The following is a 20,655-nucleotide window of genomic DNA, read 5'->3' as shown; positions in this document are numbered from 1 at the left end:
TGAGTGCTTCAGCTTTTTCCATATCGTCTGTCATTGGGTTACATCTGCCATTCAGTAAGGGTCCCACACTTTCCCTGACCACCTTGTTGCTAACATACCTGTAGAAACGCTTCTTGTTACCCTTCATATCGCTTGCTAGCTGCAACTCCAATTGTGCTTTGGCCTTCCTGATTACACCCCTGTATGCTCGAGCAATATTTTTATATTCCTCCTTAGTCATCTGTCCAAGTGTCCATTTCTTGTAAGCTTCCTTTTTGTGTTTAAGCTCATGAAGATTTCTCTCATTTGTATCATTCCCAAAGACTCGGTCTTGTCATTTATTTGTATTGAACTTTGCTACCCTGAGATATACTTGAAAACATGATTTTTTGCCTTATTGAGGGAGAAGATGGTTTTGTGACAGGACTGGAAATCCATGTTGTTGGCTCTGCTGCAGATGATGTGAGTGACAATTGTTTCCCTGTCTTTAAAAATGAGGTAATAAATGTTCACAAAGTGCTTTGAGGACCTTTAAGGGAACAAACTATGGGTTTAATGCAAAGCCCATTGAAGTCACTGGGAATCTTTCCATTGCCTTCAGTGTGTACTGGTTCAGGTCCTGCATAAGTGCAAAATATTATAGCTCACAGTGATTAAGATGTTTGTTCTTCGTATGGTGTCTGTATAGAATCCTTTATAGCCTTTTTTTATGGGAAACCAACATACTCCATGAGTCTTCCTGTATGAATTAAAAATAAATGATAAATAATAATTGACCTCTGATTGCTTTACAAAGGTTAATACACACTTTTAACGCCATTATACAGATAAGGGAAACTGAGTCAGAGGGAGTTGATGCCTTTCCCAAGTTCCTTTGTTGAGCCGGGCAAAGTTGAGTAAAGAAACCTGGGGTCCTGATTCAGTCTCATTATCGAATCACTTAGACCTCTTTTACACTCTAATGGTCAGGACACTGTCACTCAGCTTCACTTCACTCTTCTCATCTGTATATGGTTTGGTCAGCTGTTGTAAATTGGTATAACTCAATTGAAATGACCAGCTGAGAATCTGGCCCTATATTTCTTTTGTGACCAAAGGGCTCACGTTCATTTGCTCAGCTAACTCTGACCTGTTCTCTTCAGAAGTACAGCACCACTTAAATAAGTGAAGTCCTGAAGTGTTGGGACTGTTGTAGGTAAGCTCCACTGTGAATACATTGAGGCACTGGTTGCTGCTGAAGCTTCACTTTGGTTGACATTGTGAATTAAAGATGAGGCTCTCCTGAAACTGCCTTATTGGGTAATTCAGAATACTCTTCCTCATTATTATTTATAAATGAGTATCTATTAAGTACTAACGGTGTATTCTGTACTGTACAGAACTCAGGATGACACTGTTCTTGCTCCAAGGAGCTCAACATCAAAATAGACAGGCAGAACAGCTCACACATATAAATGCTTTGGATGACTGGAGGAAGAAGTCAGTGGAGCTACACCGATTTTAATACTGGATGTGAGGCTGCATTTCTTCCTTAGCAGTTAGTAGGCTTTGTGGAAGACATGGAAAGGGAAAGGGATTTGAATGAAGTGTGCTCTCTAAACCATAATATCATCCTATCCAGAAAAGGGGCTTAGCTGGTTTTGCTGTGTCACTGGCAGTTCTGCCTCATTCTGGTGATGACTCTGTGAATGGGGACATGTCCTTTTTGCTAGTATTTATAGAGTGCCTGTGACAGGGTGAGAAGGACTGGCACATCACTACCAATCCATCTTCTCTGTACATTTGGAACACTTGGGGTTACTGAGTAAACTCACAGGCTTTCATGAGAGACACCTGTGGATCCAGAGCTCTGTTTTAATGTACTCAATTTAGTATGAGAGGGAGCTCTGGTCTAATAGTTAAATCAGAGAATTGGGAATTATTCTGAACTCTGTCATTGATTCATTCTGTCACTCTGGCCACGTCAGTCAACCTCTCTGTTCTTCTGTTTATATATCCATAAAGCAGGTATATAAAATGTACCTACTTAAAATGATGGTATGAGACATAATTAACTTATGTCTATAAAATGCATTGAGATCCTTAGATGAAAGGAGCTGTATTAATGCATTATCATCTTTTGTCTCAATATCGATGTATTGATTTTATTGCATTGGCATCTAAAGACAATAGAAGAAAACAGTTTCTTTTTGTTTTTTTTAGATGCCTTATTGAGTTTAGATTTTACTTTTGCAATTAACTGCCTTCATTACTAAAGAGATTTTTTTTAAATTAAAAACTTTACTCCCCTTATCCCCACATATTTTTTTAAATAACTTCTCCTCATTTCTTTGTTTGTTTGTGGGATATGCCGGTGTCTGTCTCAGAGAGAGGTGTAAATTAACAGTGTGATATTGGAAACTCGCTTACCAAAAAGAGGCTCCCTAACCTTGTAGTGTTTTGAGTCTGAAATAGAACTGAGATCAGGTGCCTGTGGGGTGTGTCATAGAAAAGAGCTGGATTACTGATGAGCTGCTAATTTGGTCAAGAGTTGTTGCTTCATTAATGCTTCAATGCTTATACTTCATTATAAATGAGAAAAATGCACCACATGCCATCTGTTTTTAGAACTAGCGAGATCAGGAAGAAGCAAGTGTTACACTGTTTTTAAGGACACAATGCTTTATTTTTGGCTATTGTAATTTAGAATTAGCTCATTATTTTAGCCTAATTCTTAGCTGAGAAGAATACCTACCAATCAGAATGACAGGCTGTATGTAATGTAACATTCTCTTTTCTGTCCGTAGAGGCTTTATCCAGTTGGCTCTTGAGACTGATTACCTCTGAGAAACTGAATTGTCTGATTTCTCCTTGATTGGTGTTTAAGATACATTGATAAAATAGCAGTATAAGGATGTTCACTTTAATTTCTTGTAAACAGGGAGCATCAGTTTCCTGGCTTCTCAGTTTATCTTACACAATACCGAAATTTACACAAGTGGAATAAATAAAGGCTCAAGGGTAATGAATTCCTAATGTAATTCAATAATGTTTGTGTCAATTAAAAATAGAGATAAAAGTTTGTGTTGAAACTATTTAAAAACTACCTCAGGTAACAATGGTATTGAATTTGTCAAAGGAATATAAAAACAGATATTCTTGATTTTTTTTCTCCTTAAGGTGTTAAGCTAGTTGTAGCAATTAGTTTAATAACGAAAAAGCAAAAGTTACTAATCCATGAGATTTCCAGTGAAAACTCCACCAGCAAATATGGCTGCTGCCTGAGAGTTGCTAAGATAGCCGTCATTCAGAGAAGTAAGCCTCTGTAGGATAGAACTTGAGCATGTCCTGTAATTGTATGTGCTTATGTCCGCTGAAATCAAGCTTTAAAATTAAGCATGTGTTTCAGTGCTGTCTTGAATTGTGGCCATCTGTTGTAGGCTGCAGAAAGAGTAAGCCAGGGGCTATTTTAGGTATCTTGGTACCTTAGTTGGAGAATATACTAAGGCCTTTCTGTCCCCTTCGCAACCCACAGAGACAAAAGGTGTCAATGATACTGACAATACTATAAAATAGAACAAAAAAGATGAGATAAAAAATAATCTCTCTTCACATTCTTCAGGGATTCTCCTAGAATACAGCCTTAGAGACAGGAACTAAAAAATAAGATTTGCTTGTCATTTTGGTCAGGTCTCCTCATTTCTCTTTTTCATTCTCTTTCTCCTTTCATATAAGAAATTGAGAGTGGTAATGTAGGGACGTAGGATAGGAAAGGACCTCCAGAGTCATGGAGACAATTCCCCTGCTATCACAGGGAATTCTTGTCATTTATCAAGCTTCATCTTAAAACTAGTTGTTTGTCCCCAATACTCCTGTTGGGAGGCTGTTCCAGAACCTCACTCCTCTGATGGTTAGAAATCTTCTTCTAACATGAGTTCAAACTTCTAACAACTCCTTGAAACTTATTCACAGCCTGTCAATTAAATACTTTTCCTATCTCATACAAGCATGATCCCAGTTCATAATGGTAATATTGTGACCTTGTTAGAGTGGTGGTAAAAAGCTGCTCCTGTACATCCCTGTGCTGGCTACCTGCACAGAGGGTAACAGGGAGGGAGAGGAAGAAGGATCCACAGACCTATTTGCATAGGTGGGTGAGAGAGGATGGAATCCCTCCAATGTGCTGGCCAAGCTGTGCTGTGCCAGAGAGAGCGGACACAATTTACTCCCACCTCAAAACACCTGGGAAAAGGGAGGGATATTGTGAGTTGGTGAGTAATAGATTTTCTTACAGACTGTGTCTGGGGCAGCATAATACCATGCTGCTCCCAGCACTGCACTCATGGTCAAGTCACAGCTAAGCCCCGTTGGCAATTGTTAAATATTCTTACTATTCTAGCAAAAGCTAGTAATGCTTTCAGTGTCAGGCATGCATATGGTGCAATATAATTACTACCTACAAATAATTTATCATGCACAGACCTGTAAAAATAAACTAATAGTATTTCTAAATACAGTGAAGTCTGCATGAAAAGCTGCCTATCATCATACGTAGTTCTTAGCACTTTTCATCAATAGATCTCAAAGCACTCTACAAAGTAGGTTAGCATCACTATCCCCATTTTATAGAAGGGGAAACTGAGGTATAGAGAAATAAGTAATTTGCCCATGGCCTACCCACAGGCCAGTGGCAGAGCTGGGCATAGAACCCAGGTCTGCTGAATTTGAATCCGGTTTTCTATTCACTGAGCCTCAGTGCCCTGAAGAGAAATTGAAGTATTAGGCTGTTTGGAGTGGCTCATGCGCATGCATGCCAACTTCAGGGCAGACTGTCCGGGAACGGAGCACAATCCCCAGACTTGTGTGTCCTAGAATTAGATTTCACCAACCAAGTAACAAGTGTGAATTCCTAAAACACTATAACATCCCTAACATGGAGTCAGAGGCAGTCGTATTAGGCACTCTGCTCTGTCTTACCACCTCAGGCAAGCAAGACTTTGTGGTAGATGGTCACATTACACCAAAGATCACAAAATATTCAGGTTACTCCCAGTCCCAAAGGACAAGTCACTTACCTCAGGTCAATTTGCACCTTAGATCTCTCCCTAAGGATAGTGCTTGTAGCTAGTCCTGTAACAAATTAACTAATGGTTTATTAACTAGGAAAAAAGAGTCATTTACAAGGTTAAAGCCGGTAAACCTGCCCCTCCCCAAATGAGTTAGTCGGATTTCAAAAGGTAATAGTAACTTCTATAGTAAGCGGACTCTGTATATCCTTTAGGGCTAAGCCAGGCAAAACAGCTGGGGACTCCTTGCATATGCTTAGGCTATGTCTATGCTACCACTTATGTCGGTATAACGTATGTTGCTCAGGGAAGTGAATAAACCACCCCTCTGAAGGACATAAATTACACCGAACTAAGCGCTGGTGTGGAGAGCTGCTCCCACTGACATAGCTGCCGCAGCTTGTTGGGAGTGGATTAATTAAGTCGATGGGAGAGCTCTCTCCTGATGGCTTACAGTGGCTACATGAGAGCTTATAGCAGTGCAGATGTGCCACTGTAGACTCCGTAGTGTAGCCACAGCCTTGCAAATACTCGCCCCTCAGAGTCCAAACAGCATAGGAATAAGAAGTTCTCCTCAACAGCCATTTTTATTCCCTTCCCCTGGTGTTTAAGCTGTGGTGGGCCAAGGACTTGGGCACATGCCCTCTTCAGGGCTGTGGGGAAGCAATCGACAAAGTCTTTGTTCCACTATGGCCCATTTGGATTCAGTAGTCCTTCCTGACGGGCAGGAGATAACGCCTTCAGTAGGAATCCAGCATTTCGCATTAGGTGAAGTTTTTTTTTCCTGTTTGAGTTCTGTAGTTCAGAACAAACATTTTACAGTTATAGAACAAACGCTTACATATTACCTTTTAGCATGGGACATAGAAGTTATAAGTGAGATTAATGCATGCAGCAATTTACAAGCATTTCATAAAGTCTACACACTGCTCACATTGGTGTAAGTCCAATATCTATCTTAACAATATTACACACAGGTGAGACAGAGTGGTTTTCAGCTATGTATTTGTTAGTGTTCAGTGAAGCCTAAGGGCCTTGGCATGAGTTGATGCCTGGTTTGCCAGCATCACATAGGCAACCTCTTAAGGTTTTCCCAAGTGTAGAATTTCTGCTTCACCTCATTCTAAGACTGCCTCCGAGGAGCAAATTTATCAACAGCCCTGAGAGCTTGCTTAAAGAGGTTTTGCTATATGACATAGCAAATGATGCCATAATACTGTCCAGGCTTAATGGATATGCACATGGATCAGTGCCAAATCCAAATGAAAGTATGGTTTAAGGCAAGAGGTTGGTAGAAAATGCCCAAGAGCATGCAGTTTTTCCTACCCAATTTGTCATCAGAACTGTTACAGAAAAGAGATTAACAAATCAATATAGTCTAAAATGAGAGAAAATCGATAGAAAACTGTAATGGACTGGAACAAAGCTATCAATTTACAGTATTCTGTGCAGAGAACTCTCATCCAAGCCTTCTTTTATTGATGAAAAATGATACAAAAATGGCTATTTCGAGGCAGATTAATTATCTGTTTTACTTGGCTGATCTTCATGACCTCAAGCCTTGCCACATTACATTTGCTGGTCCAGCACTGCTAACTTTTCCTCTTATTAGTGCTCCATTATAGTTAAGGTTTTGCCAAATAGGTTTATATGTGTGCCATTAAATCGTATGCAAGCTAGAATCTGGCATGTAGTGTCACTCCAGGAAAATTCTTCGGCCAACCAACCAAAAGTCAAGAAAAAACATTTTTTTTTATAGGAATTCTTTGGAACATGGTAACATAAATTATTTACCTCTTTTTGCTCACCAGCATTTATAAAAATATCATTACTGTTTTCTCTGTTTTCAAATGAAAACGGCAGAGTTAACATTTGAAAATGGACTCTTTTACTGATGATGTTATATAGGTTATTGGAAAAATATTCAGCGTAACGGGATATTGCATTGCGTACTACAAATGGATGACGTGGGGCAGATCTTAATGGTTCCAAACTAGCTTTTGTTGTCTGTTGAATTGGTACCTTGAGCTTTCAGAAATGATTAGATGCTATGTGGCTTTAAACATAGAATAAAGTATCTCTGAATAAATTATGAACATGGAGTAAAGTATCTCTGGACTGTACTTTGACTATTTCTCTCTGCTGTCAAATTTTCTTTTACTTTTTTTGGTATTGCGTTTGAACTTTGAATATGTTCATATTGATATGTTGTTGAGACTGGCACCTTTGCTCCTCTAATGTTCCCAATCTTTACCTCTCTTTAATCCACTTTCTCAATGAACACCTCCACACTTTCTTGCATGTGGCCTGGTCTACACTATGTGTTTATGTCGAATTTAGCAGCCTTAAATCGAATTAACCCTGCACCTGTCCACACAACGAAGGCATTTAATTCGACATAAAGGGCTCTTAAAATTGATTTCTGTACTCCTCCCCGACGAGGGGATTAGCGCTGAAATCGATATCGCTGGTTCAAATTAGGGTTAGTGTGACCGTAATTCGACAGTATTGGCCTCCGGGAGCTATCCCACAGTGCGCCATTGTGACCACTCTGGACAGCACTTTCAACTCAGATACACTGGCCAGGTGTACAGGAAAGCCCCGCAAACTTTTGAATCTCATTTCCTGTGTGGTCAGTCGAGCTCATCTGCACAGGTGACCATGCAGAGCTCATCAGCACAGGTAACCATGCAGTCTGAGAATCGAAAAAGAGCTCCAGCATGGACTGTATGGGAGGTATTGGATCTGATTGCTGGATGGGGAGCTAGTTCTGATAGCACGGAATCATGTTCCAAAAGACGAAATGCCAAAACATTTGAAAAAATCTCCAAGGGCCTGATGGAGAGAGACCACAACAAGAACTCAATACAGTGCTGCATGAAAATTAAGGAGCTGAGGCAAGCGTACCAGAAAACCAAAGAATCAAACGGACGCTCCGTGACAGAGCCACAGACATGCCACTTCTATGCTGAGCTACATGCAATTGTAAGGCAGGCTGCCACCACTACCCCACCTCTGACCGTGGATTCCGAGGAGGAGGTACTCTCAGCCATGCCTGAGGATTTTGCGGACAGGGAAGATGAGGAGGAGGACAAGGATGACCTTGAGGAGAGCACACAGCACACTATTCTCACCAACAGACAGGATCTTTTTCTCACCGTGACTGAAATACCCTCCCAAGGTGGTATCCCGGACCATGAAGCCATAGAAGGGACCTCTGGTGAGTGTACCTTTGTATATATAATACATGGTTTAAAAGCAGGCATTTTTTAATGATTAATTTGCCCTGAGGACTTGGGATGCATTCGCGGCCAGTACAGCTACTGGAAAAGTCTGTTAACCTGTCTGGGGATGGAGCGGAAATCCTCCAGGGACATCTCCATGAAGCTCTCCTAGAGGTACAGCCTTTGCAGAAGGTTTCTAGGGAGAACCAGCCATGCGGTATGGGGAGGGGTAAAGCGATCATCCCAGAGAATTGCTTGGGCGGAGATTTACTTTGGTTTCTGCTGCTGCACCTTAACACGCTGCTTTTGTGAAGGTTGCAGAAGCCGAAAGACTATGGCTTACCATGGCCGCCTGCAAGCCGAATTCTGTTGCCTGGCCCTGCATCTGTGATCTCGAACACCAAAGCCGCAGGTACTGAATATAAAAGAGGCAAAATGCAACCTTGTACCGAAATCACATGTGCTATGTAATGTGAATAGTGTTGTTCACCATGAAAGAGTATACCCATTGTTCTGTAAAATGTATCTTTTTAAATATTTCTCTCTCTTTTTTCCCTCCCACAGCTGCAAATTTTTCAAGTATCCCTCCTCCATCCTGAAGGCTATCTCAGATAAAGCGACGAAAAAAAGGCACGTGTGATGAAGTGTTCTCTGAGATCATGCAGTCGACCCGCAGTGAAAGAGCTCATCTGAATGAGTGGAAGGACACAGAATCACAGTACAGGAAAGCAGCCAATGACCGTGAGGACAGGAGGGGCGAACGTGAGGACAGGAGGGGCGAACGAGATGAAAAGTGGTGGCAGGAAGATCAGAGGAGGCAGGATGCAATGCTGGAGCTACTGCGGGATCAAACGGACAAGCTCCGACGTCTGGTGGAACTTCAGGAACAGCAGCAGGATCACAGAGTGCCTCTGCCTCTGCCGCCCTTGTATAACTGCCCTCCCCAAGTTCCATAGCCTCCTCACCCAGATGCCCGAGAACGCGAGGAGGGGGAGGCTCTGGGAACCCAACCACTCCACCCCAGTGGACAGCCCAAGCAACAGAAGGCTGGCATTCAATAAGTTTTGAAGTGGCTTTTTGCTTCCCTCTTCCCACACCCCACCCAGGCTACCTTGTCAGTTATCTGCCTATTTTTATAATCAATTAATAAAGAATACATGATTTTTAAATGATAGTGACTTTATTTCCTTTGAAAGCAAGCTGTGATCGAAGCGGGGAGAGTCGGTGGCGTACAGGGAATGGGTCAATCAAGGGGGCAGGTTTTCATCAAGGAGAAACAAACAGAACTCTCACAGTGTAACCTGGTCAGTCATGAAACTGGTTTTCGAAGCTTCGCTGATGCGCAGTGCTTCCTGGTGTGCTCTTCTAATCGCCCTGGTGTCTGGCTGCATGTAATCAGCGGCCAGGTGATTTGCCTCAACCTCCCGCCCCACCATAAACATCTCCTTACTCTCACAGAGATTGTGGAGCACACAGCAAGCAGCAATAACAATGGGAATATTGGTTTGGCTGAGGTCTGAGCAAGTCAGTAATGTGCACCAGCGCGCCTTTAAATGGCCAAATGCACATTCTACCACCATTCTGCACTTGCTCAGCCTGTAGCTGAACAACTCCTGACTACTGTCCAGGCTGCCTGTGTATGGCTTCATGAGCCATGGCATCAAGGGGTAAGCTGGGTCCCCCAGGATAACTACAGGCATTTCAACATCCCCAACTGTTATTTTCTGGTCTGGGAAGTAATTCCCTTGCTGCAGCCATTTAAACAGAGTAGTGTTCCTGAAGACGTGAGCATCATGAACCCTTCCCGGCCATCCCACATTGATATTGGTGAAACGTCCCTTGTGATCCACCAGTGCTTGCATCACCATTGAAAACTACCCCTTGTGGTTTATGTACTGGCTGCCCTGGTGGTCTGGTGCCAAGATAGGGATATGGATTCCATCTATCGCCCCACCACAGTTAGGGAATCCCATTGCGGCAAAGCCATCTACTATGACCTGCACATTTCCCAGAGTCACTACCTTTGGTAGCAGCAGCTCAGTGATTGCTTTGGCTACTAGCATCACAGCAGCCCCCACAGAAGATTTGCCCACTCCAAATTGATTCCCGATTGACCGGTAGCTGTCTAGTGTTGCAGGCTTTCACAGGGCTATCGCCACTCGCTTCTCAACTGTGAGGGCTGCTCTCATCTTGGTATTCTGGTGCTTCAGGGCAGGGGAAAGCAAGTCACAAAGTTCCATGAAAGTGGCCTTATGCATGCGAAAGTTTCGCAGCCACTGGGAATCGTCCCACACGCACAACACTATGTGGTTCCACCACTCTGTGCTTGTTTCCCAGGCCCAGAATCAGCGTTCCACAGCATGAACCTGCCCCATTAAGATCATGATCTCCAAAGTGCCGGGGCCTGCACTTTGAGAGAATTCTGTGTCCATGTCCTCATCACTCTTGTTACCGCGCTGCCATCGCTGCCTCCTCGCCTGGTTTTTCAGGTTCTGGTTCTGCATAAACTGTGTTTACAATGTTCATGACTGCTGCATTGAGATGAGGGGACTCCCTGCTTGCTGTGCTATGGCGTCTGCACTGAAAAAAGGCATGAAATGATTTTCTGTCGTTGCTCTGGGGAGGGGCAACTAACGACATGGCTTACAGGGAATTAAAATCAACAAAGGGGGTAGCTTTGCATCAATGAGAAACACAAACAACTGTAACACAGAATGGCCCCCTCAAGGACTGAACTCAAAACCCTGGCTTTAGCAGGCTGTTGATTTCACAGAGGGAGGGGGGAGCAAATGAATACAAAACAAATCTGATCTATTTCTTGTTTTGATCCACTCCATCTATCTTTTACATCTTAGGCTGGCAGCAGACGGTGCAGTACAACTGCTCGCCATCATCATCTCCTGGGTGCTTGGCAGAAGACATTGCATTATGACTGCTCGCCATCGTCGTCTCCTGGTGAGCACCCAGGAGATGTGCCGTACGAGTACTAGCCATCGTCATCTCCTGGGTACTCAGCAGAAGATGGGAATGACCTGGCTGAGTCACTCCCATGTCTGCCCAGGTGCCCCTGATTGACCTCACCGAGGTTGGCTGAAAGAGCACCCAGGAGTACGATGACGATGGCTACCAGGCATAATGCACCGTCTGCTGCCAAAAGGCAATGAGCTGCTGCTGTGTAGCAATGCTGTCCCAAGTCTACTAGCACGCAGGAGACATACGGTGGTGGTCAGCTGAGCGGGATCCATGCTTGTCGTGGTATGGCATCTGTACAGTTAACCCAGGAAAAAAGGCGCAAAATGATTGTCTGCCATTGCTTTCACGGATGGAGGGAGGGAGGGAGAGGGGGGCCTGATGACATGTACCCAGAATCACCTGCAACAATGTTTTTTACCCCATCAGGCATTGGGATCTCAATCCAGAATTCCAGTGGGTGGGGGAGCCTGTGGGAACTGTGGGATAGCTATGGGATAGCTACCCACACAGTGCAACGCTCTGGAAATTGACAGTAGCGCTGGCACTGTGGACGCACACCACCATTTAATGTGCTTAGTGTGGATGCATGCACTCAACTTTATGCAATCTGTTGCCAAAAATTGAATTCTGTAAAATCGGAGTAATTCTGTAGTGTAGACATACCTTATGTGTCACAAGCTTTGCAAAGCCACTGTTTAATCCTCCTTTGTCTCTCTCCTTACAACTAACTTCTGCTGTGATGCTTACACAATGCTGCCAGGTGATACGGGGCAGGTAGTGAGGTTCATTGTGTGTGGGGGAAGTCTCCATGAAAGCATATTTGTGTTATTGTTACTTCATCCTCCCACCCACTGGTTTCTCATCCACTTGTTGTGGTCTTGTTATTAACCTAAACTGTAAGCTATTTCGAATACAAGCTGCCTTTGAACTACATGTCTGGTATGTATGGTGTTTATATAATGGAGCCTCTATGCGATTTGCCACCACAATACAAACAATAATACGCAAAGGGAGACCAGGAAGTAAAGTACATAATAATGCATAGTTTATTTACATAAATCCAGGAAATTAGAGATGTTAGATAGCATCTGGTCTAAACTTATCCCTATTTTAAAATGCTCCCTGAAAGCTCGAACCTGGTCCCACCAAAGCCAATTGCAAAACTTCCACTAAGTTCTGTGGAGAAATCAGCTAAAGTCATTGCATTAATCCTGTGCTCCCATCACTGATTTGTTGCAGGGTGGCTTGCATTTCATATGAATTAATTTCATTGCCATGAAGGAAGCACATAAGGATCTTTTTAAAATCTTTGTTCTAGTGTTAGGAATAAGAAAATGATGACTCCCCTAGAAGATTGGTTCACAAAGTGCAAGCTCTTGAAGAGTTCTGCAGTTCTCCCTGCCACCCAAGTATTCAGCTGTGTATATTATTCTTCCTGGTAATGCAAGATTAGCAAGGCAGTGGGAAAACCCTCCCATGCATGTGTTTATGTTTTCTAAAGCATCCATTACCAATACACGTGGGTCCCTCACATTCAGTTTAAAACCAATGAATCTAAAATATGAAATGCACTGTGTGAACAGTCCACTAAGATTATACGCAGTCCATACCTTTGTGTAATGGGAAAGTGCATCAGGTTGAATTGCTTCAGTGGAGCTCCTCCCCCACCCTTTTTTAAGGGCAGATGGGCTTACCTGGGGCCATAGCTGTCAGATGAGTTTTACCATTTATGAATTAGTGATTAATTAAAAGCTTGAATAAACGTATAACCTCTATGTATTGCTCTGAAAATCGTCAGATTCTAGTGGACCGTAAAGAAGGATGTATTCCATTGGCAAAGACCCTCAGAAGAATAAATCCTGCCCGGTGATCTTGAAAAGTTCATTTCAGAAATGTTAAGATGCCCAAGAGATATTTAACCGCTATGACTTTGTGTAGGTACCAATGACATAGGGAAGGATAGGAGAGAGGTCCTGGAGGCCAAATTTTGGCTGCTAGGTAAGAAATTGAAGTCCAAGACCTCCATGGTTGCATTCTCTGAAATGCTTCCAGTTCCACAAGCAGGGCCGATTAGACAGGCAGAATTGCAGGATCTCAATACATGGATGAGACGATGGTGTAGGGAGCAGGGGTTTAAATTTATTAGGAACTGGAGAAACTTTTGGGAAAGGGGTTCTTATACAGAAAGGATGGGCTCCACCTAAAGCAAAAGGGAACCCCACTGTTGACACTTAAAATTAAAAAGGTCATAGAGCAGTTTTGAAACATTGGCTGGGGGAAAGCCGACAGGTACGGAGGAGCACATGACTCAGACAGAGACATCCCTTAGAGGAGGATCCTATTAATGGAGATTCTCTATGTCCTAGTTAGGAGGAGACGATGGAAGATGATAAAATACAGATAAGATCTGGTGAGAAACAGTCAAATGAAAAAAAGACCCATTCAATTATATCATGTAATGACAGACAGCTAAAAAGTGACAAGTTTTTGAAGTGCTTACATACAAAGGGTAGAAGTCTAAATAATAAGATGGGTGAACTAGAGGGCCTCGTATTAAATGAGGATATTGATATAATAGGCATCACAGAAACTGTACCCTCCGGGGCACCTGACATTGGCCACTGTCGGAAGACACGATACTGGGCTAGATGGACCTGTGGTCTGACCCAGTATGGCTGCTCTTATGTTCTTATGACAGAGAAGAAGAGAGTAATGTACAATGCAACTTCTGCAAGTTGCTTTTGTATATTGCATGATGCAGTATTTTGGCTTCCTGTTTACAAATTCTATAATTTAAACCTGTATACACTAGTGCAGAAGAATTTGTGTCTGTTAGATATATTTTTAACATTCTTATAATCTGTAATTCCTGCCTATTATTTTTCTCTCTTTCCCTATTTTGATTTTTTTTGTTGGGTTTTGTTTATCTGGGGGAATTAATCTCCTCCACTCTTTTCTTTTGTAATTTCAAGAGCAGCTTTTATAGTACTGCAGAAAAGCACACAGAAGGAGAGTTGTTCTTTTGCTGTTTTTGTGGCTGCCTTGAGCATAGAGTCCAGAAATAGCAATAGGAAACTGATTTTTCCTTGCTTTTTTTTAATGAGGATTTAACCGTAAAAAAGCAAAGATGCAATTTTCACTGAGGTAAAGAAAATTAAGCTGTAAAAGAGAGGAGCACATTTAGAACAGGTATGGAAATGTTAACAATCAGGAAAAAATTATTAAGCCAAGTTTTTAATAAATGACTAGTGATTTTTGGATGTCTCAATTTTTGGGAGGCTAATTTGAGACTCCCTAAAGGACCTGATTTTCAGAAACTTGGGAGCAATTTGGAAAGGGGATTAGAATGGAAACTGTTGTGTTGCCTTAAATATAGTGGCCACTGCCATTGTGGCTTTAAATGTAACTGTTCATTGCTATGAACACTCTGATGGCAGTATGTTGTCTTCCTGCTTTAGAGTCTGATCCAGGGTGCACTAAAGTCAATGGTGGGGTGGGGTGTCTTTCCAGTGACTTAAGTGAGGGCTGTATTTGAACCGTAGGGCACCCCTACACAGCAAAGAGAGACTCATGGCTGGCTTGTGCCAGCTGACTCGGGCTCACAGGGCTTGGGCTGCAGATCTGTTTCATTGCTGTGTAGACTTCTGGGCTTGGGCTGGAGCCAAAGCTCTAGGGCCCTGCAAGGTGGGATGGTCCCAGAGTTCAGGCTTCAGCCCAAGCCCAGAACTCTACACAGCAGTGAAACATCCCTGTGAGCCCAGGTCAGCTAGCACAGGCCAGCTGTGGGTTTTTCTTTGCTGCGTAGACACACCCTAAGTTTCTCAGAGAGCACCACATTTGGCTCTGCTTCTTGAAGTACAGGGGAAGGAAGTGCAAATGAAGATCAACACATTTCCAGCAGGACAAACTTGCTATCTGAACTGATGTATCCTGCTGTCAGAGCAGTCACCTCCACAAAATCAGTGTCTTTTGCAGGGTGGCTAGTCTCTGTCAGAACCTGTCCAGTTGGTGGTCTTCAGGGTTGTTGACAGTCTTATTCATCTAGACTTTCTGTAGCCAGTAAAGATGATTTAGGGCCCAGTTCAACATCCAACAAAGTAAATAAAGACTTCCATTGGCAATGGGCCTTAGTTCCTTGAATTTCTTGGCTTGCTCAGGGGAAGAAGTGCTTTTCACAATCAACTATCCATTCACCTAATTAGCATTAAAGCAGCTACCCCCATTGACTGCTGGCAATATTGATCTATGCTACACTGGAATTATGTATTATATCAGCCATAGCCAATGGGGAAGATTGTTCCAATATAGCTTTGTTTAGTGTTGTACTTTGAATATTGGGGTTTGTCCCATGGACTGTATCTCTTTCTCCAAATCTGAGATATAAAAAAAGGTGTCAGTAGGCCATATTTTCAGACTAAATAGGCTGGCATAAGTGCTAGCACATAGAATTGATCTGGATCAGAAATCTCTGCTTTATCCTGCTCTTGCTTTCATGCTATTGTTTGAATCACTAGAGGTAGGGTATAATTTTTAAAAAGTGTCAAATGATTTGGGAACCTAAGTCCCATTTTCAAAAGTGATGCAGGCAGTAGGAGCCTAGGTCTTATGGGAACTTATGGTCCTGAGCACCTACGTCACTTTTGAAAATTGGACTTACATGCTTTTGAAAAAGTTACCTGGAATCTTCATGTGGACTTACCAAGAAATTGTACATTATGCTTCTAGTCCCTCAAGGGATGATAGGATTTTCACTGGGAATACAGGTGTATGTTACTCTTCTCTATCATGGCATCATATGCTGGAGGTGGATTATTTTTTAGAGAAATTTATTTTTCCAGAAAAGATTATTCCCGTTACTATTATTTTATCATAGCACCTTTCATGGTTTGATTCTTGATGCCATTTCTGCTCTACAAGAGCTGAAAATCAAATATGGCTGATACTGACCTTTAAACCAAGGAGGGATGGATTTCTGACAAGTAAAGTGAGAGAAAATAGAAACACTTAATAAGGGGGCAATCAGTTTTTAAACCATGTTAAGTTTCTATTTCACTTTTTCATTTCTACACTGGTGAAGTTATCAAGTTACAGTATCTACATTTGGGACATCTGTTTAAAAATGTTGGAAAAGAAAAATGTACAGGTAGTAATTGGGGCAATAAGGAAGTTGGAAGAGCCAGATAGGGATAGCATTTTGGGGTTGTATTTTCATTAGCCATCACGCTGACAAGCCTTTTCGTATTTTAATTTGGTGGCCAGAGCAGCACATTAAGTAGCAGTAAGAATTGCAGGTTTCAGAAAGAGAAGGGGAATGCTATGTGCACACCCAGCAATAGAACGCTATTTATTGATCCGTCAGCCTGCATGAAGTCTTATGACATAAATCTTCTGGTTTTCTCTTGCACAGCAAGCCTGAAATGCACATTGTTTGGAGAGGAGTGCAGAGAAGCAGCAGCATAATGTTTTGGCATATTAAAAGCAATATTTGCACTAATGAATTGTGGCTTTGGTGTTGTTAACCTTCAAGTACATCTGGTTTCATTACGTATATTTATGACTGAAAAGCTGTTCAGAAATACACAGTAAACATCCAGCTCTCCTGTTTCTGTATATTGTTGCAAGAGAGTCTTTTTTTTTTTTTTTTCTTTTCCTTCTGATGAATGAAGGTCCTGTTCCATTTGCTTTTGTGCATGGTATCTAAAGACGTTTCTTATGTAAAAGCCCTGGAGATATGCATTAGGAATACACTAGGACTAAGAGAATGCAGTGGATTCAGAGGTGACCTTTTGTTTGTTCTAGGCCTCAAGTTTGCAGCCAGGCTGGCAGTGAGCCAGTGGGAGAACAGATTTTTCTTCATTTATGTTGAGCTCATTCTTAGAGTGCCATGCCAGGGATAATTATAATAAAGTCGTTTTATTTAAGGACTTCAAATTTAGAAACTCTGCGTACTTGAGGGACCTTTTGTGTATTGCAGCTGAGTTTAAACAGACACCGCTAGTCTTTTTTCAATCTTTTTTCCCTTTACTTACTGATAGCTCCTTCTAGATACCTTTATTACTACAGGGATCGTGAATTATATTGGCACCCATTATCTCTCCAGCAACAGTTGACATGCTTCAGGTGGGTCTCTTCCCTTTCATTGAGGTTGCATATGTTTCCTCTTCAGTCTTTGTTACTAAAAAAGGAGCTGGGGCTTGTCTGAAATCTTCCTCTGGTATTACTGGGCTAAAACTGTAATAACTCTGATACTGTTTGAAAAATCTGGACCTACTCCTCCAATCTATTTATTTGTACCATAAAAATCTGATATGCTGTGCTGCATATGTACTGGAGGCTTATAAACTCTTTTGAATAAAATGCTTCTACTTGCTTTAATACAATCCTTCTTTCTTGGCTTCATTTATTTTTTATGTTCGATACTATATGTTCAGGGGAAAAATGACTGGGAAACATAAAGGAAGACAGTTGGACGTGCAAGCAAATTAGTTTTATGTTAACGCTACCAAAAATGAATCTATGAATTCCAGATTTGCTCTCCAGCTAAGCTATTTTATTGTCATTCATTCAGTTACAATGTACCTGAACAGTGATCTGAAATATAAATTTCATTTTAAATTGGGTAATAAAATTTATTGTCTGTCAAAGGTAGCAGTTACAATACACTAAGCAACAATGCAAATACAGTTGAGAATGTCTGCATTGTTGCCAGTCAATTTTTCTATAATTGTTATAACTGAGGGGGAATTTTGGCACTGACACTACTGTTTTTCTTTGATGATAGAGGATCTATGCTTGAACATCTTACATTTTGGTAAATGGGTAGGAGTCTCAACCCATTCTACATGCAGCACAAGCCTCCTAGATGAACCGCTGCATACGTTTGCTCTTATTTTTAATCTACAGTTCTGATGCCAGACTGTAATCAAAACATAAACCTTCGCATGAGCTTCCTCCTGAGCTGTCTTTTTCTAGGGTTTAGCCCTGTCTCTATCCCTCACTTTAGTTCTCTCTTGCTTGAGAGAGTTTTACTCCTGAGTTGTATTGAATGAGAATCAGCTGGTTTTGGCAGCAAGTAAGCTCTGCACACCTGAACAAGGTCTTAATGCGTGTGATACTGTTTAGCATTATGACTGTGTTGGATTAAGAAAGAGGGGAGAAACTGTAGAGACAATTTTTGGTTACCTTTATTTAAATGCATGTTCGTTTGATAATTAGCATATACACCTCTACCCCAATATAACGCTGTCCTCGGAAGCCAGGAAATCTTACCATGTTATAGGTGAAACCACGTTATATTGAACTTGCTTTGATCTGCGAGAGTACACAACCCCCCTACCCCCGAGCACTGCTTTACTGCGTTATATCCAAATTCGTGTTATATCGGGTCGCATTATATCGGGGTAGAGGTGTAATAGTATTTCATTGTAATATTTCTAAAATATAGAGATTTGGGTGAACTTGGGAAGAAAAGTTATATAATAAAAAGCTATTGTTCCGCATTGTAAAGTCCACATATTCTACAATGGGTCATCAGCTTGTTCGTAGCTCTTTGGGGTAGAATTCAGACCTGCCAATCACTAACTCATGGACCTGCCACAGATTCTGTACAGTCTGCTAGCTTTGCTCTGCTTCTGCAGCTAAATGTAGTGTGAGGAATAGAGCTGGGAAGGAAATCAGTTTCTTGTCCCACAGAACTTTTTGAGATTTCAGATTTTTTTCTCATTCTGCATTTGAGACAAACCTGAGACTTTTTGAATTTTTTTGTGAAAAACCATAATCACACCCCAGAGTAGCCAACACTTACTTGGGAAGTGACCCAGCTTCAAGTCAGGCAGAGCAGGGACATGAAACTGGTTCTTCCACATCCCAGGTGAGTACTTTAACCACCAGGCTATTGCTGTGCTGGGCTGGGTTTCTCTCTTTATGGTTTTGACCTAATACCTCTCCAAACAAAAAAATTCATCTCAATTTTTGTGAGAGAAGTTTTGGTTTAAATGAATTGGCATTTTCTGACCGAAAAACTGTGTTGTCAAAGAGTTCCCCACCGACTCTAGTGAGGAGAGATCTCCCTGCTGCAATGCTTTAGGATCTTTCGATCTAGACCTTTTCTAAACTAAAACAAAAACCTAAAAGATATATGTGTGGAGCAATAGAGTGTTTTAGTTTGGCTAGATCTCTGCCAAACTTTTCAGCTGGCTTTTGGGGTTGTCATTCTTGATTCTTAGCTTCCATTTTTTCCTGTGGTGTGGCAGCAGTGTTTGCCATCTGCTAGATCCTAGCATGGCAGACAGTCAAGTCAGTAAGAAGTTTAAAACGAACACTATTTCCTCATGCACCTCTTTATGGGTAGAGTTATTATTTTCTTCCCCAATTGAAATTGAGGCCCCATTGTGCTATGTGCCATACATACCCTTTTTGGGGGGGAGGAGATTCAGGGTTATTCTCCCCTGGGGAGTATTTTGGAATATATACACCAATTGGAGCATTCCAAAGGGAAAAATTTACTCTCTTGTTGAAATATCCTTCTGAGTCAAGTCTCAGAGTCTTCAGAGTTTATAACATTATCCAGAATGGCGGGATGCAAACCACTAGGGGCAAGGGAATCTCCAATAGTTCTCTCTTCCTTTTCTCCCCCATCCTCTGTTTAAAAATAAAATTTGAAGCATGGTTTTGCTGAATGGAGAAGTGCAATCTGAGACCAGCATGTCAAGTTTGTGAACTTCATTTTCCCTGTAAAACCAGTACTCCTCCCAGCAGAGCAAACTGCATGAACCTAGAACAACTGAAGCGATACACCAGTGTTCTTGTTTAATAATACAAAGGTGGTTCATTAGCCCAGCGTGCAGATAAGTGCAGCTGCAGTTCCTTATACAGAGGCTGCCAAGAGACCCCTCTTGTGTGTGTAGTTCTCTCTTCATTTAATTGTTGCTCTAAAATCCGAGGACTTCATGCACCTGCATTCTGCCCTGAGTCACATCCCAGGGAGTGGCAAGATGAAGCAAGCTTGCGGATGAGTTGTCCTGGAACAGCTGTTAGATCCAAAGTGCACCAAAAGACAACCACTTAGCAGAGGGGGACTGGAAAGTAAAAGCACATCTTGTAAGATAAAAGCAGGCTAGTAATACTTAAAGGTCCCTGGAGTGCAGGTGAGGATAAAAGATGAAACACATTAAGAGAGCATCCTCACATATGGTGAAACCATTAGAGGTAAGGTTCATGTGTCTGTGATACTCTGATATCAGTCATAAGGCAACACACAATGATACAAAAGTCTTGACTGGAATCCCAAAGCATGATGGGGTTTGGAGCTACTGGGCCAAGGTCTCTGCTGGAGTAAACTGGAGCATTGTGCCAGTTTACACCCGCATAAAATGTGTCCACTATGCCATAGGGTCATTCAGCTCCTGGCCAGTGTCATTAAGCTAATGATATAT

General features: G+C 41.9%; 1 protein-coding gene across 9 annotated transcripts in view; it reads left to right on the top strand.

Moving 5' to 3' along the window:
* SERGEF (secretion regulating guanine nucleotide exchange factor) overlaps positions 1-20,655 on the top strand; it is a 257,053-nt gene that overhangs the window by 74,496 nt on the left and 161,902 nt on the right. The window contains exon 10 of one of the 9 annotated variants that reach the window (XM_030560510.1): positions 17,257-18,186. The exons of 5 other annotated variants lie outside the window; for them this stretch is intronic. In XM_030560510.1, the coding sequence (XP_030416370.1) occupies positions 17,257-17,331 (75 nt within the window). In that variant the 3' untranslated portion in view covers positions 17,332-18,186. 3 more of the 9 variants (XM_030560514.1, XM_030560511.1, XM_030560513.1) reach the window with 3 other exon arrangements.

The sequence above is a fragment of the Gopherus evgoodei genome, chromosome 4, assembly GCF_007399415.2.
Source record: "Gopherus evgoodei ecotype Sinaloan lineage chromosome 4, rGopEvg1_v1.p, whole genome shotgun sequence".
Taxonomy (NCBI): domain Eukaryota; kingdom Metazoa; phylum Chordata; order Testudines; family Testudinidae; genus Gopherus; species Gopherus evgoodei.
The sequence above is the reverse complement of the archived record's forward strand: the minus strand, read 5'-3'. Positions and strand labels throughout refer to the sequence as shown.